This window comes from Cicer arietinum, chromosome 3, assembly GCF_000331145.2.
Source record: "Cicer arietinum cultivar CDC Frontier isolate Library 1 chromosome 3, Cicar.CDCFrontier_v2.0, whole genome shotgun sequence".
NCBI classification, from domain to species: domain Eukaryota; kingdom Viridiplantae; phylum Streptophyta; class Magnoliopsida; order Fabales; family Fabaceae; genus Cicer; species Cicer arietinum.
The window spans coordinates 56,826,866-56,843,331 of NC_021162.2; the positions used below are offsets into that span (position 1 = coordinate 56,826,866).

Here is a 16,466-nt window from a genome sequence, read left to right on the forward strand (position 1 = left end):
AATCTACAATATTACACTATAATTATAACAATGAATTGCAATTTAAAACAAGTCGAGTAATTGATACCTCGATTTCTGATTTAAGAAACAGAACCAAATGGGTAACAAAAAGCATGACTTGGCCCTGCAAATTCCACCTAAAAAGCAACAAAACTAGAGACAGTAATTTACTTCCTTTTTTGTTACAAACAAAACTGTTTCACTCTTTGTCCCTTTCTCAAGTCTTCACTGATCCACCACTTTGTCTTTTGACCAAACCCTTTATTTTTTCTTTCTTTGGTATCTGAGAAATTGTTACACAATATTTTGATATAACATCCTAAATTTTAATTATTTTTTTAACACAAAATTAACAATTGTTAATCTATGAATAATGAAGAAAACTTAGCTGCTCATATTCAAAACTGTCACACTACTATACTTAAGATGCTTATCTAAAATCACTAGTATACTTAACAATAATAAGACAATAATTTAGATTAATTTTAATTTTAATTTTAATTTTAGTATAGCCTCTCTCCATTTTCACTTGGTACCTTTTTGTCTATCAATTAATTTATCTATATATACTCTTACATGCATATTCAACAGTCCTGCCTTACAAACATTCCTACTCTGCCTCTTCACTCCTCTCTCTCCTTCACATAATCTATTTCTCTCCCACTTCACAAAACCATACACACAAAAAACCAAAATAATAGTCTTCTCTAAATTCAAATTCTCCTATAGTTTTTCAAAATGTCAATTAAAAGCAAAAGGGTATGTTTTAGTCCTGATGTCAATAATGACATACCAACCATTTTTCTCAAACATAGTTGTTATTATGGTGACAGTGGCAGAATTTTAAGGAACAACAAAAAGAGTGAAATTGGAAGAACTAGTATTAATTTCAAAGTGAGCAAAGAATCAAAATTGTCTCCTTTGAGATTCTTAGTGAAGTTAGGAACAAAAGTGGCAAGTTCTATAAGAAGTGTTTCTATTAGAAGAAGATCTTCTAGGAAGGTTTCTTCATCATCTACTTTGGTAAGGTCACGTTCAATATCTGACCTCACTGATTCACATCGAGCTGAAACTGTTGAAGATTGTATTGAGTTTTTACATTCTTCTTCATCTAGGGAGAGACCAAGTTTCAGTTGAGTGTTTTTGCAAAGTTTTCATAGTTTTGTAATGTTGTTAGTTTGCTTCAGATTCTGAGATGTAGTTAGTATCTTAAGAGAAAAAGGGTATGATTCAAAATGTTTTTTAAATTCAATTAACATGTTAATTTTTAGAGTAAGGAAAGAGAGGTTGGTTAATTAATTAATTAATTAAGCCATTGTGCATTCTATATGATATACTTTGGGGTTTGAGTAGAGATTAGTAGCAAACGAATTGTATGCAATTAAAACTCTACAACTATCACGCATTAAATGATATTGGACGTTAATATGAGAACAAACGGTTTATATTACACGATTATAAATTAGCTTTAAATGATCTCGATTATTCATTTGTATTAATTCAACGGTTGAGATTGGTATCTGCATCTGTAATAAAACCAAATGTGTGGCAAATTGTAGAGATTTAAATTACGGACTGCAACATGTGATATGACAACAACTATATCATACCACAATTGCAGTGTGAACAATTCACATAAAAAACTGCATCGCGATGTTGCATAGCAATATGTGCAATGCTCACATCACATTGCATCAGACAACAAGGAACTATGTAGTGATCAAATAGATTATTTTTTTAGTTTATTATTTTTGTATCATAAATTTAGAATGTATTTTAAAGTGATAGAAATTTGATAATAAGATACTTTAAATATAAAATATAAAATAGAAGAGTGAATTAAAATATTAATAATAAATTTTTGTGTTAATAAGTCTAATGAAAGAGATTAGACTCTCACAATGCAGTAAACTTAAATTCAAATTTCTACTAAATGAAGTATTTATGTCTCAGTCTGATACGTCTCAAATAAAATTATTGATACGTCTCAAATAAAATTATTTAATGTAGAGAGAATATATCAAAAACCAAAAAAATTCACACCACAATAAACACAATATACATTGAAAAGACACGATATCAATAGTAACTACAATTTAAAACTATAGCAAATTATATTAATGCATATATATTACAACAATAATATATAAATATGTCCAATTTTATTACACATTCAACTTTTTTTATCATTCTTTCTATACATCACGACATATTATATTTATTATTGATTTCTCTAAAAAAAAATTTCTTTTAAGTGTCAATATGGTATATATGTTATGGAATAATTTTTTTACATAATATAATTTATTATTATTAATATATGAAATGACAACCTGGGTTATAGAGAAGACAGAAGAGCATTTATCGAGTATCTAGTCCTCTTCTATTCTGTCCAACAGTTGAAAAGCCTGCAAATCAGGGAATATTCCTATTGACATCAGCTTTACAATTACCCCTTTGACCAATTCATCATAAAGCCAACCAATTTCCTACTATTGTCTAAATACATAATTCAATTTTAGTAGAGGTAGAATTACTTCTACAAATGATTTGGATATTCTCCTGTTTTAATCGAATATAAAGAATTATATTCATAATTTCACTATTAAAATTTTAAAATAAAAAGTATATAAATAGAGGTCAATAAATTTTAGTGGTAAAATGATAAATATAATCTTTTCATTTTTTTATTAAAATATCATACACTTCAAATCCTTTAATATAGAATTAATTATGTCTTTACGATCAATGTTTTTTATTAAAATAAATTTGTCAAAATTATAGTAAGTTATTGATTTTATAAAATCTATAACTTATAACTTTAAAAAAAAATTACAGTGATTCTTCCATAAAAAGAATATCTCAATGATTCTCAAGAATTCACTTTAATCTCAAGCAAGCATACATTAGATTCACATGATTCTACAAAGTGTATTTTTATAATTACTATTATAAATTTATATATAATTGTGAAATTCGAATTTAAATTTAAAAAATAATATTCAACATAATAATATTAATATATTATTAATTGAGTTAAGATATAAAAACTATACACGCGTATTTTTACTATAGTTATCTCTAAATATATATTTTTAATTAAATATCTCTAAAAATATTATTTGTCAATACTTTCGACTAATATCATTATTATTTTTAAAATTAATTCTAATTTAAATATTTTTTCTCTAAAATAAAATTTAAAGTCCAACTTTTTCTAGATAATATCCGCTATACAAGACTTAATAAAAAATATGACAACAACAAGATCTAAGTATAACCGGCCTAACTAGACAAAGAGTATTTGCATTTGCGCTAACAAAAACCACTTATCAATTTTGCATATTATCCTTAGTTTGATAAATTTATTTGTTTTGATTAGATATTTTTTCGACTTGATCTATGGCAATTCAAAGATAATTTTGTTAAGAATGAAAAAATTTCTAACCAAATTTCAAATAAAATGAATGATGAATTTTTTGGAAATAATTTTATTATTTACATTGAAAATATGTTAGCTAGTATGTTTAATATTTATAATTGTTTTTTTAAATAGTTAGTTAATTGTTATTGATATAGTTTCTTATATTTAATTATTTTATTTATATTTAACTTCATGGTAAAATAAAATTAATGTTAGTTTCGCAACTAAAATTGTTTAAATCATTTATCACGGTTTCAAAACTAAATACAGACACATATATTTAGTATTGGATTATTTTATTTTAAAATTTGGTATATTAGATTTTTTAAATTTAATTCGGTTAAAGATGGCAAAAAAAATCCATACACGCAATTATCTGAAATAAAATTCACGATTGACATAGAGATTGGTAGCATAGCGAATATTCAATGATAAGAATACATAAACATTTAGTTTATTTATTAGTTAATAAACAGAGATGAGTGTAATGATATTTGTATTGATAGATATCTGTATCCTTTGATAAATTAATCTATTAATTATTAAATTTTATTGATGTGTTGTGTGTTGTTAAATTAAGTTTTTTATGAAGAAATTTTGTGATTTATTTTAATTATGTATAAATGTTCTAATATTTCTATGTATTACCGTTTTTATTTTGTGTTGACAAGAGTAAGAAATATTCTACGTAATTACAAAAATATATATATATATATATATATATATATAAATAATTTTTTATAAAGATAATATAAATGGATATTTCTAATACCATACAAATTTAAAAATATGTTAAATATTCCTTTAATATATATCCAGATAAATATTTCATGGATATCATTTTTGTTGAACGAAACATATAACAAATAATTATTATATATGATTGTGAGTAGGGATGTCTAAAATACATGATTAATTGGACCATATTGAAAAATTAATTGAATTGCATTGTATAGAAAAAAAACCAAATCAATTAAATGATTTATGAATTGAATCATATATTTAAAATAAATCAATCAATCAAACTTAATTAAAAAAATCAGTTTAACAATTTTAAATTTTTTTAATCTCAATTAAAATTTTTTTCTTAGAAAATTTTTCGAATTTTTTTCTCAAAATTAATATAGAAAATATAGAAATTTGTTTTTCAAAAAAAATTAAATAATTTATTTATTAAAAAAATTAAGAAAAAAATTGAAAAACATTTTTTGTTTTGAAAAATAATTGAAACACTTTTTTCTTGAGAATTATTTTGTCATCGAGAAATTTATTATATTTATTTTTATTTAAGATTTTTTCTTGAAAAACATCAAAAAATTATGTCCAAAGAATTTTAAAATTTATTTTTGAAAAAATAATCAAAACTTTTTATCGGTAAATTTTTATATTTATTTTCCTTGAAAAAATTCAAAAAAGAAAATCGAAAAACTAATTTAAAAATTATTTTTATTAAATTTGTTCAAAATATTTAAGTGGTTTATATTTATAAATCCATTTCAATTCAGTTCAAAAAAATTAAATTTATTTTAAAAGTAATTTTTAAAAACTGAATCAATTCATTAATATAATACAATTCAGTTTAATTTTTATATCATAAACATCTCTGGACGTGTGAATATCCAATATCATCTTTACCTCTTGTGGAGTACTGCAATTCCGAAACCCATGATAAAGTGAACAAAAGAATTGACCCAACAATTGCTTCCTCAAGAGACAACATATCTCTCTTGTCTTTTTCTTTTTGTTTTTGCATTACTTTGTTGAAAGAATTTAGCTAAAGCATCAGTAACATCACAATCAAGTATCAACCCTTTAGTGAAACAGTTATAAGTTTGGGATATGGTTATATTCAAAACAATTTGCATTTGCATAAAAAAATGTGCTTAAAAAGCAGAAAATAATTTTTAAATTTCACACGTATGTTAATTAAAAATTATCAATCCACTAATCATGGCATCGTTAGAAAAGATAAAACAAAAATTCTAGACGGCATTATGAATAAACAGTGCATGGCATGATCAAGAATCTAATAAAATATAATTTTCAATTGTTAATGTATGTGTTCCCTAGCTAGGAACTTTAGTTAGTGGATTTAAGTGATAAGAAGCATGCTCTCTCAGATTCCCGCAATCTGGAAATTGAATTAATTGTGCTATTTACATACTCAAATAAAATGTATCATATCTTAGTGACGAATGTATGTAGTCACGGGCTAGTGTGTCAAAATTTGGGACAGCTACATATTATTAGCCCCATTATTGTTATTAATATTATAAAGAAAACCTCCACGGTTGGTATACACATTTTACTGATTTTTATATTATTTGATTGAGATTTGATATTGATGTTAAATCCAAGTGTGAGTAGTTAAATCATATGTCGATTATGAATGAGATAAATATTAGATTTATAAGAGTGTTGATTCATTAATCTAATAATACATTAAGATTTTGAATTTATATGTGATGTCAAATTCTCGTGGTTCTAGAACATTTGATCCGTTGTTGCTCTCACACTCCTCCATACTCTCCAATAGTTCATAAAAAAAATTATTTGGTGCACGACTTGAATATCCCCAACTTTGATAATCATGTTAGAGATCACTAGATTAACTTTAATAATTGATTCTCTAATATTATAAATCTAACGTCTATTTTGAGTTTTTGGAACCATCACACATTTTGGTAATATTACGTAAATAAAAATTGTGTTCTTAAAAGATTGGAATGTATTACCCAAAACCCTTGCAAATGGTACAAACCAACACTTGGTTGAGTTAAGACAAGAGTTTTGGAAAGAGTATAACTCCTTAATTAGGGTTAAGAAAAAGCTATTGGTTTCAACAATCTAGATGCAAATGGATCTGAAGTAGCAATATCAATCACAAGAAATAGAGAGTTTGAATTGTGATCCTTTTTAAAATTTTGATTCTTGTACTTAATTTAAATTAACTCAAGATCAATCTTAGTTGAAACAAATTGTCTATAATATTCTGGATGTGTTATAAGTAAATAAAACAAAATAATTCTAAGTGAAATGTGATTATGCGTGCAAATAAATAAAGATAAGGGGTAGAAAAATTGCACAAAAAGTATACTGATTCACCCAGCCCGGCCTAGTCCAGTCCTCACAACCGTGAGATTTTTACTATGTGCTTCATAACCAGAATGTTCTCTTCCACCTAGACAAGATTACAATCTTTACCTTTCAACCTTGATCAATTACAATCTTCACCTTTCAACCTAGATCAATTACAACCTTCACCTTGATCAATTACAATCTTTACCTTTCAACCTAGATAAGATTTTTACGGTCACCTTTCAACCTTGAAAGGGTTTTTACAAACACACTCAATCTAACATAAAAAATATACTTGAGTTACAAATCATGTGTAAGATAAGAATGTTTGGCATCTAAAAATTCTCAACTCTTTGTTTGAGATAAATAAAGACAAGCTCGGTAAATGATGTTACACATATATACTGAAGAGAACTGGAGTTTGCTTGAAGAGTTTTTGACTTGTTCTTACTTGAAAAAGTGTTGGTAGATTTGCAAATTGAACTCTTACCTTAATCTTCTAGTTGATCTTTAATTTATAGATGATAAAATGCTTTGAATAATCAGTTTAAACTAAATATAGTTGTTGGACACACTTTTAAGGTGAAAACAATCTTTTGAATCAATCTCCTTAAGTGTGGTGTAATTATGTCCAGAACATTCTTGATCAACCCAGAATGTTCTTCCCTTACTAGAGAGTGGAGAGAAAAAAAAAACAGAATGTTGGGTGGTTTGCCATATGATTGTTGGAATAGTTCTCTGAACTAAAATATGTGCAACAAGTTATGTCAAATAATACTTTGTAGTGTACTTTTGTGCTTTGTACTTGCTTCCAGCTAATCAATTTGGAGATCAAAACTATAGATCAATTTGTATGTGTTTTTTGCAAGTGGACACTCACTATTTGATTACTTGAGGCTTGATTACTTTTGGGTGGTCCATGTGCAAATTATATCAATCTAGAACGGGCTTTTGGTGATATAAGAACTGATTCATTTTTCTTTTGTCTTTTATTTAAGAAAACTATAATGAATCAGAATTTTCTGCAATCATTCTGTCATCAATTTAGAGATTAATCTGGGTATCATTCTACAGGTCTTTCTGCATGTTTGTTTTTTCAAGTAGGCCTTCAAATCTTGACTTTTAAATGCTCGTTAAATATTGGAAAGCCCATGCGTGAAATGTCAATTGATTTACTGCATTTTTCCTTTCCAAAAAGATTATTATTGTCTATTGTTTTTTAATAGGACAACTAGAACATTCAAGTGAATATTCTCCCATCATTATTTAAACAAATTACTTAATAAATGACTAAATCTTGAAATAATTTCTTCTTTAAAGTTGATTCTTGTCATTTTGTTGAACTGATATGAATATTTATGGGTGTAATGAACTTGTTCATTATGAAAATATTATTTCATAACAATTGAGAATATTGTCTTCTATATGATAGGATAAATATTTTGTTGAAGCAATATTTCCTACAATTTCTCTTGGTGTTTTACATGTTATGTCTTGTCCATCAAGTATCATTGAGATACTTTAGTATATGTATGAATTTACTGGACACTTCCTTCATGAATATGTTATCTTGAAAATGCAATAATCATTCTCTTAAATGATTGATATATGATATATTCCTTTTGAGACTCTTTCATTATTGAGTAGATACTTATGAACTTATTTATGTGAATGGCTTCTTCCTTGTTCATTTATGGAATTCATGTTCTTTAAATAAAACTCAAGTGCAATCATTAGTAGATCACCATTTATAAAACTTAATCATTTATTTCATAAAGTTTGCTATCATTAAAATGCATATCAAAAATACTTTTACCTTAATAGGATCCAACATGAGGATCTTAATACTAGATTCTTCCACTTGTCAACTCTTAAGAGACAAATATTTAATAGAATATTTGCACGTCAAACGAATGATAACTCATTGGTTTTTGAAGATAATGATGTTATGACACCCTAAACCCCAAAATAATGCATATTAATTTATACAAGAATTTTAATTTAATTCGCAGCGGATAAAGAAAATTTGTTTTCAAGAAAATAAAAATTTTATAACAAATTTAGGATATCAAAATTTTCAAAATTCAAAGGGAATACTTTAAAAAATTTCCTCTTATAAAACAGTAAGGTCTTCATACAAAAAGTTGTTTCTAATTAAATAAATAAAATACAACTTATGACTCTCATTCTTGGTATCACCTATCAGAGCAGGGTTTCTCCCAAACTTGAACTTCAAGACTCATTAACCTGTAACAACTGCGATTTCACAAACGCAGGGCCAAACCAGTCAGACATAAACAACGAAGAAGGTGAGTTTCGAAATCATGTTGATAGTGTAATATAAATATCAAGAACACACAAACAATCATAATGTACCGTATCATAATCACATTACAATGTATCAAAATATTTAAGTAAATAGTACCATATTATAACATCAAAGTCACTCAAGTAAAATAATCATCTCATTATAATATGCATCAAATCATCTAAAGGTAATTATTATTACTTTTGAAACACATCAATCACAACAAAACAATCACAAGTAAATGCAATGCTATGCATGAGCTTAGACTCTACTTCACAATGTGGTACCATTCTAACTCTGAAGTACTTGGTTAGGAGGCTTGATACTATGCCACCATCTCGGTGGACGAACAATTCAAATTGGCTCTGTCCTCATAGATCTCCTCAACTCTACCCAACTTACCTAGGAATTCCCCACCTGAATACCTCCAAGGTCTAATAATCTTGCCTTAAGGCTCGACAACAGACCGCCACGATCAGACTCATTCAGTTGTACTTCCCCATAATCACTAGGCTTGTCAGGCCCTACCTATATGATGACAAAATAATATTCACTTCAAAAATTCTCAATATTTATTTTCTCCCCTCGTTGGTCTATGGTACTCCCTTAAGACCTTCATCTCAAACACAAATTGGAATCACAATGTTCTCATCACAATTTATAACATCACTATCATTAATCACACGTCATCACATATACTCATCATAATCTTATAACATCAATCTCATCAATCATACATCATGACTTATCACAAATTTATAATATCATTATTATTAATTATACATCATCATAATCACATAAAACTTATCAAAATGCATCCACCTTTTATTATCACATCACCTAAACATGTCTAATAAAATATATATACATAAAATTCATTCGACATCCAATATCACAATAATATCAAATATCACACATTTAACGATAATAAATCAAATATCACAATAATATCAAATGTCACACATTTAACGAAATTAAATCAAATATCACAATAATATCAAATGCCCAACATTTAACGAAATTAAATCAAATATCACAATAAGATCAAATACCACACATTTAATGAATCAATCAACACCTTATAATTATTTCTATTCCATATTTTAATCTCATAATTTCCATTTTGCATATTAATTAATTTATCGCTCAAAGGGCTACTACCGTACGTAGCGAGCCTCAGATGAATCGTTGAAAAATACAGTTTTCCCGTTCATCTTACAATATATTATACTCATGAATTCAAACGCTCTCTCTCATCTCTTACCTTATTTCGACGCTTTCACACATGAATACGATTCCATAAGCAAACAGCCTTTGTTCATTGACTCTTGTCGTTCAATCGATCTAACTCAACAGTTTATGGGTAAACGTTAAAAATAAATTATGAGAAGATATTGTAAAAATTAAAGTCGAAATTCGGTCAAGGAAAATTATCATAAATCAGAAAAACCAATTAGTGAATAATTTAGCCACTTTTCGCGCGATCGTTTTGGTGTTGGTTTCACTCGAATCGGACTAACGGTGAAGGAAAACGGTGCAAAATAACGAATTCTACAAATGGAGAAGTCGGGTATTATAGAGAAAAATTGGTATGGTTAAAAATCTGGAAAAGTGTGTTTAATTGACTAATTAAATGTATAAAATAACATACTTAAATTTCGATGGAAACGTGTAGTACCTCAATTTTGTCCGAATAATTAAAAATTATTTTGAAATAATAATAAGAATAAAATACAATAATATGTTTATTAAATATTTTACAATCATTTTTTTAAAAAAAAAAAATCTAAACATCATCATTTTACAATTTAAGTTTGAATATGTATTAAAAATAATAATATAAAATAAAATAAAAAAGGAAATTCTAAATTAAATAATTTTTATTCATTTTATTTTTCATAGTTTTATTTTATTTTATTATTTTCTGCCAATTTATTTATTCTATTTTTTTATTTTACTGTTTTATTTTATTTTTGATATGTCCATTTTATTTTACTGCACTGCAAACACTCAATCGACTAGCACATCTCAAACACTCAAAACAACCACACTCAAACACTAGCACTCAAACACTCAATCCAACCACTCTCAAACACTCAAACACTAGCATAACTTCATTAGCAAAATAAACACACATTTTTATTTTCTTTGCATTTATTTCACTTCTCAATGTACATTCTTTTATTTTCTTCATTTTTATAATATCTTTCTATAACCATCCTATAAACCAACACAAAGAAAAGGTAGAGAAAAATTATTTCCGTAATTATACTTTGCTTAAAAATTGTTACAAAAACAATGTAAAATCCAACTAAAATTAGTGCGAAACAATAAAAGATCTAGAGCTCGAATTTGTCTAATGAACATAGATGTTCACTTATTTAGGCTATAAATTGGGATCAAAAAATCAAAGAGGGAGAGGGAGGGCAATTTTGAGTATTAAGAAAACTAGATAAAATAGAGAGAAATAGAGTGTTCCACCGCCATTCCAACTTCAACAACCGTGCACCACCGTCTTCAATATCACGCACCACCGCCTCTCTTCCATATTTGAATAGGCATGTATTTTCTTCGCTTTTCAAACTTTATATTTCGAATCTAGAGATTATTTAGTTGAAAGATGAAATCTTGTTTGTATGTGAATGATATTTTGGCTGAGATATTTTGTATGCTGATTTTGTATGAGATGGTTTGGATTGTGTTTGGAAAGTTCAAATTTGTTTTGTTTTTTTTTGGCTTAATTGCAGTTTTGGTCTCCATATTTTAGCTGAATCGCGAAAGTAGTCCCCCCATTTTGTTTCTCCCCAGTTCTGGTCCCCCAAACAGAATTTTGGTCAAAAACTTAATGAAATTTCATTTTTTAAAGTCGTACTACACCATTTATAATCATAGATTTCAGGTACAATTGTTGCAAATGAGATTTTGAGGCATGATGTGACTTAAATAAATGCAAAAAAAAAATGAAATTTCATCAAGTTTTGGACCAAAATTCTGTTTGAGGGACCAAAACTGGGGAGAAACAAAATGGGGGGACTACTTTTGCAAATCAAATAAAATAGGGGGACCAAAACTGCAATTAAGCCTTTTTTTTTCTACCATTTTAATTGAAATGTTTTACATGCCTTGCCTTTCATTTCTGAAACTTGCGAGTCCTATTGCCAGCCTAGTCTGTTGTGTCGTGTTGCTGTTCACAGTTTGTCATGGGCTGGCTTGCCATACGTGGCTTATTTCTATTCACCGGTAAATAAATAGGGATTTAATATAAATAATGATGAAAATAATTAATTAGTAATAAACCTAATTCATTTCACTTATAAATGATATTAATATGCTATTTAATATTAAATGAGTTATGTTTTCATCATTTGATTCACTAAAAAGTATTTGAAGGAGTTCACAATTTGTATATAGTTTTTATTTTATTAAACTGTTTTTTTTTTATTATTTTATTATTTATTTAATAAATAACAATATAAGTCTATACTTTTTTTTTTCCGTTTATTTTATTTTTATGAGTGTTTATTATTGAGCTTATTTCGTAGATTTATTTAAATTTATTTAATTTTTAACATCAGTTATTATTATTATTATTATTTTAAAAGGGTAAAGATAAGACTATAATCGGATATCGTAAGGTTAATTAGATGTGACATCTTTTTAATCTTTGAGTTATTAGAACACAAATTGTGACAATTTGATGGTTCTAAATCTCATAATCACAAATGATTTAATAAACTAAAAATTCATAAACAAATAAATCATAAAAATTATTTAAAGTTAATTAAAATCTTTTAATCTCGGAGTTACATAATACAAATTATATATTTTGATAACTCTAAAACTTATTTTTTTTAAAATTTTATTTAAATTATTATTATTATTATTATTTTTTAATCTTGGAGTTGTTAAGATACAAATTAAACTATTTGTTTGTTTTGAAATTCAGTTTAAAAATAAAAAATAAAATATTCTTAAGAGGATTAAATTAGATGTGACATCTTTTTACTCCTTGAATTTTGAGACACAAGTTGTACAATTCGATTGTCTTAAAATTCATATTTTAAGATAATTATTCAAATCAAGCAAGTTTATTTCGTTATGTTTGTCAATTTTTTTTTTAAAATAACAAAAATACAATTTATTTAAAAGCAATCAACACATTCACATTTTATACCAAGAACTACGTAGCTTTGATTTCTCCATCGCACCGGGAGATACGTAGGAGCAAGATCACACTTTTGTCAAGCACAATAATAAATATATTTTTTTTACTCTTTTAAACACGCTTTTATATCAAGAAAATCATATTTATAAAAAATAATTTTATATCTATATTTAATAATAAAAAGAAATAAATATAGTTAAGTTGATATAATTTTGCACAATTAACTATAGGTAACCGTTTTTTTTAGCGGATGTCGTAGGGTGCTAATACCTTCCCTACGCATAATCGACTCCCGAACTCAAAATCTTGTTTCAAATACCATTTTTTATATCTTTTATATTTTTAAGGTTCCCAATATTTTCCCTATTTTAAAATAAATTTTGGTGGCGACTCCATTGAATTCGATGAAAACTCGAAATTTTAGGCCGCGACAAAACGGAAAAAAATTTATGAGATAGTTATCGATCGCCGGTATCAATTTTCTTCTATTATTCTTCCAGGGAGCTACCGCGTACCTTGCTCTTCCTCTATTTTGTTTTTGTTTTATTCTTTAATTAGATTTTATTTGGGCTTGACCTATGAAATACATTTTAATCTTTATTTATTTATTTTTAATAAAACCAACAACTTTCAAAGTTATTTTTTTAACACTTTTTTTTAACACAATTTAATTACTATTATTTCAAAACTAATATTTGATGAATTAGAGTAATTAAAATGATTAAAAAAATTGACCTTTAAAAGAATACATATTATTAACAACCCAAACTCCCATATTCAAATTAATCACTATAATTATACTTATTTTTCGAAATACTCACGATATAATAATATATCATTAGAGAATAGTAAAAATTATAAAATAAATAAATATAAAAACAATATTTTATATTAATTACTAAATAACATATATATATATATATATATGTATATATAATCACAATTCCAAAATAAATATATAAAAATAAAGAAAATCAAACACAATATTACTACTATCTCAAGATGATTATTTATAAAATAAATAATTGAAATAAGATAACTTTAAAAATAATTAAATAAAGCTAAGTGCATATTTAATATTAATCAAACACACAAGAAAATATGATATTAATTATCAAAACTCATATATACACGTAAAACCGCATGTATTCAAAATATGATATGAAAATACTAGGTTGAGACGTATCCTTGGAGGAAACTAAAGACGCCGTTTTCAACATAGAAATTATAAGTCACTAAGTGTTGATGGGTTCCATCCTATACTTTTCAAGAGTCAATGAAGTGTGCTTTGTTATTCCATTTTTAAGCTGGTTTATAATTGTTTCCAAGATCCTACTAAAATTAGATAGATCAATCAGACTCTAATTACTCTTATTCCTAAGGTAGATGAACCTATACAAGCTAATCAACTTAGACTTATAGCACTTTGTAATGAGAGCTATAAATTATTTCTAAAATAATTGTTCAAGGGCTCATAAGTATTATGCCTCGTGTAGTATCCTAGAACCAAAGTAGCTTTACTCCATAACGATTTACTTCTAATAATATTATAGTGCTCTGAGAAACCATCCATACCCTTTCTCATCTCAATGGTAGTAAAGGCTTCATGATTCTCAAGTTTGATCTCAAAAAAGCATATGATACACTTGAATGCCAATTTATCATGGATTCCATTTACATGTTAGGATTTCATTTGATAATAAAGTATACTATTTGACATTGTCTTGCCCTTGATTCTATGACAAACAATTGCAATGGTGCTCAAACTAACCCATTTGGCACTTCTAGAGGGCTTAGACTAAAGGACTCTATCTCCCGTTATCTCTTTGTGCTAACTTTGGAGAGATTGAGCCACATAATTAAAGATTCAGTTACAGCCAATGGCAACCTCTTTATTTTGCTAGGGTGGAGGATCCTACTTCTCACACATGATCATTGTTGATGATATATTTTGGTTGTTGAGGCTAGTATAGAACAACTTCAGATTATTAAATTCATTTTTGCAGATTTTTGTCGTAGTTCTTGGTATAGGTGTTCATGGGTATAGGTAATCCCGCAAACCTGGTCACCCAAATCTATCAAATTTTGACTAAATATTAAAGTTCGGGTCATACCCGAACCAACCATTTAAACCAAATATGTTCAGTTCGGATAGCGGATTTAAGATTTTGAACTTGCGAACCTTCGAACTCAACTCATTAACTTGACATTTATATTTTTAGGCAAAATCTATATGGTAGTCCTTTAAGTTACACACAAATATCATATTGGTCCTTTAATTTTTTATTTTTTATTTTTTGTAACAAGTTAGTCCTCTATGTTTATAAACGTTACAATGTTGACCTATTTTTAGTCATAACATCACTTCAATCATTTTTAGTTAGAAATTTTTAAAATTTTACTATGAGTTTTATTATCGATCATATAAAAAACAAAAAAATAAATCTTCATCTTATTTCATAATCTGTAATAAGAAAATTTCACATTTATTTTCAAGAACCCTAATATGTATCTCACTCGAATTCTCTCTTGTTTAATTATTTTTCTCAAAGTTGATTGAGGGTTTATGTTATTGAGATTATTGCAATCAAAATTCCTTAAGAATTATATGAGTTTATTGAAAAATTAGAAGAATTTTAGGTTTCAATTTTACTAGTTTGAAATTAGGATCATTAAAGGAAACACTTATAAACATAAAGGATAAATTTCAAACCAAAAGAAAGTTAAAGGAGCTCCTGGTTACAAAACAAAGTTAAACAACTAATATGTAATTTTCGAATAGCGTAAAGGATCTCAAGATGTATTTTGTCATATTTTTATTTATTTATTTATTTATTTATTTATTTATTTATTTATTTATTTTACTATTGATGCATAATTAAAATTTAGTTGTCAGATTATATTTGAGAATTTGTTGCAATTTTAATTGATTTAAATATTTTGTTGTGTTTGTAGATGTATATTAAGTATTGAATGATATGTTGTGATATAGTTCTATTATTTTGATATGTTCAAGTATTTTGATTTAATACATTTATTAAAATAATTTTTTTCCCTTATTACCCGCTAACTCATTCAAATCCACTCATAATCGAGTTGGTTTGATTTGGGTTTGATGTAAAAATGATGGGTTGAAAACTCAACTCAACGTAAATGAAATTGATCGGTTCAGGTATCGGGTTTTTCAAAAATGACCCAACCAATGTACACCCCTAGTTCTGGCCAAAAAACCAACATGCAAAAATCTAATATTTTTCTCTAAAATTATGTCAACTAGGGAGTGACTTCTTTAAGTCAAGTCTTGGGATTGACCCAACTACAAACATTGGAGCACACCTTGGTGTACCTTTGATCCATCAACGAGTCTCAAAAAGCTCATTCTCCTTTATCTTGGCTAGACTGAGATATAAACTCACAAATTGAAAAACTAACTCTCATTCATTTGTAGGTACAATCACTTTTTTTTCAATAATCTTTATCTAACATTCCTG

General features: G+C 26.7%; 1 protein-coding gene across 1 annotated transcript in view; it reads left to right on the plus strand.

Moving 5' to 3' along the window:
• Nucleotides 1–738: 738 nt before the first annotated feature.
• LOC101490887 (ABC transporter A family member 8-like) overlaps nt 739–16,466 on the plus strand; it is a 27,065-nt gene continuing 11,337 nt past the window's right edge. The window contains exon 1 of the mRNA XM_004492399.4: nt 739–1,084. Within this exon, the coding sequence (XP_004492456.2) occupies nt 739–1,084 (346 nt within the window). The remainder of the gene's footprint in view (nt 1,085–16,466) is intronic.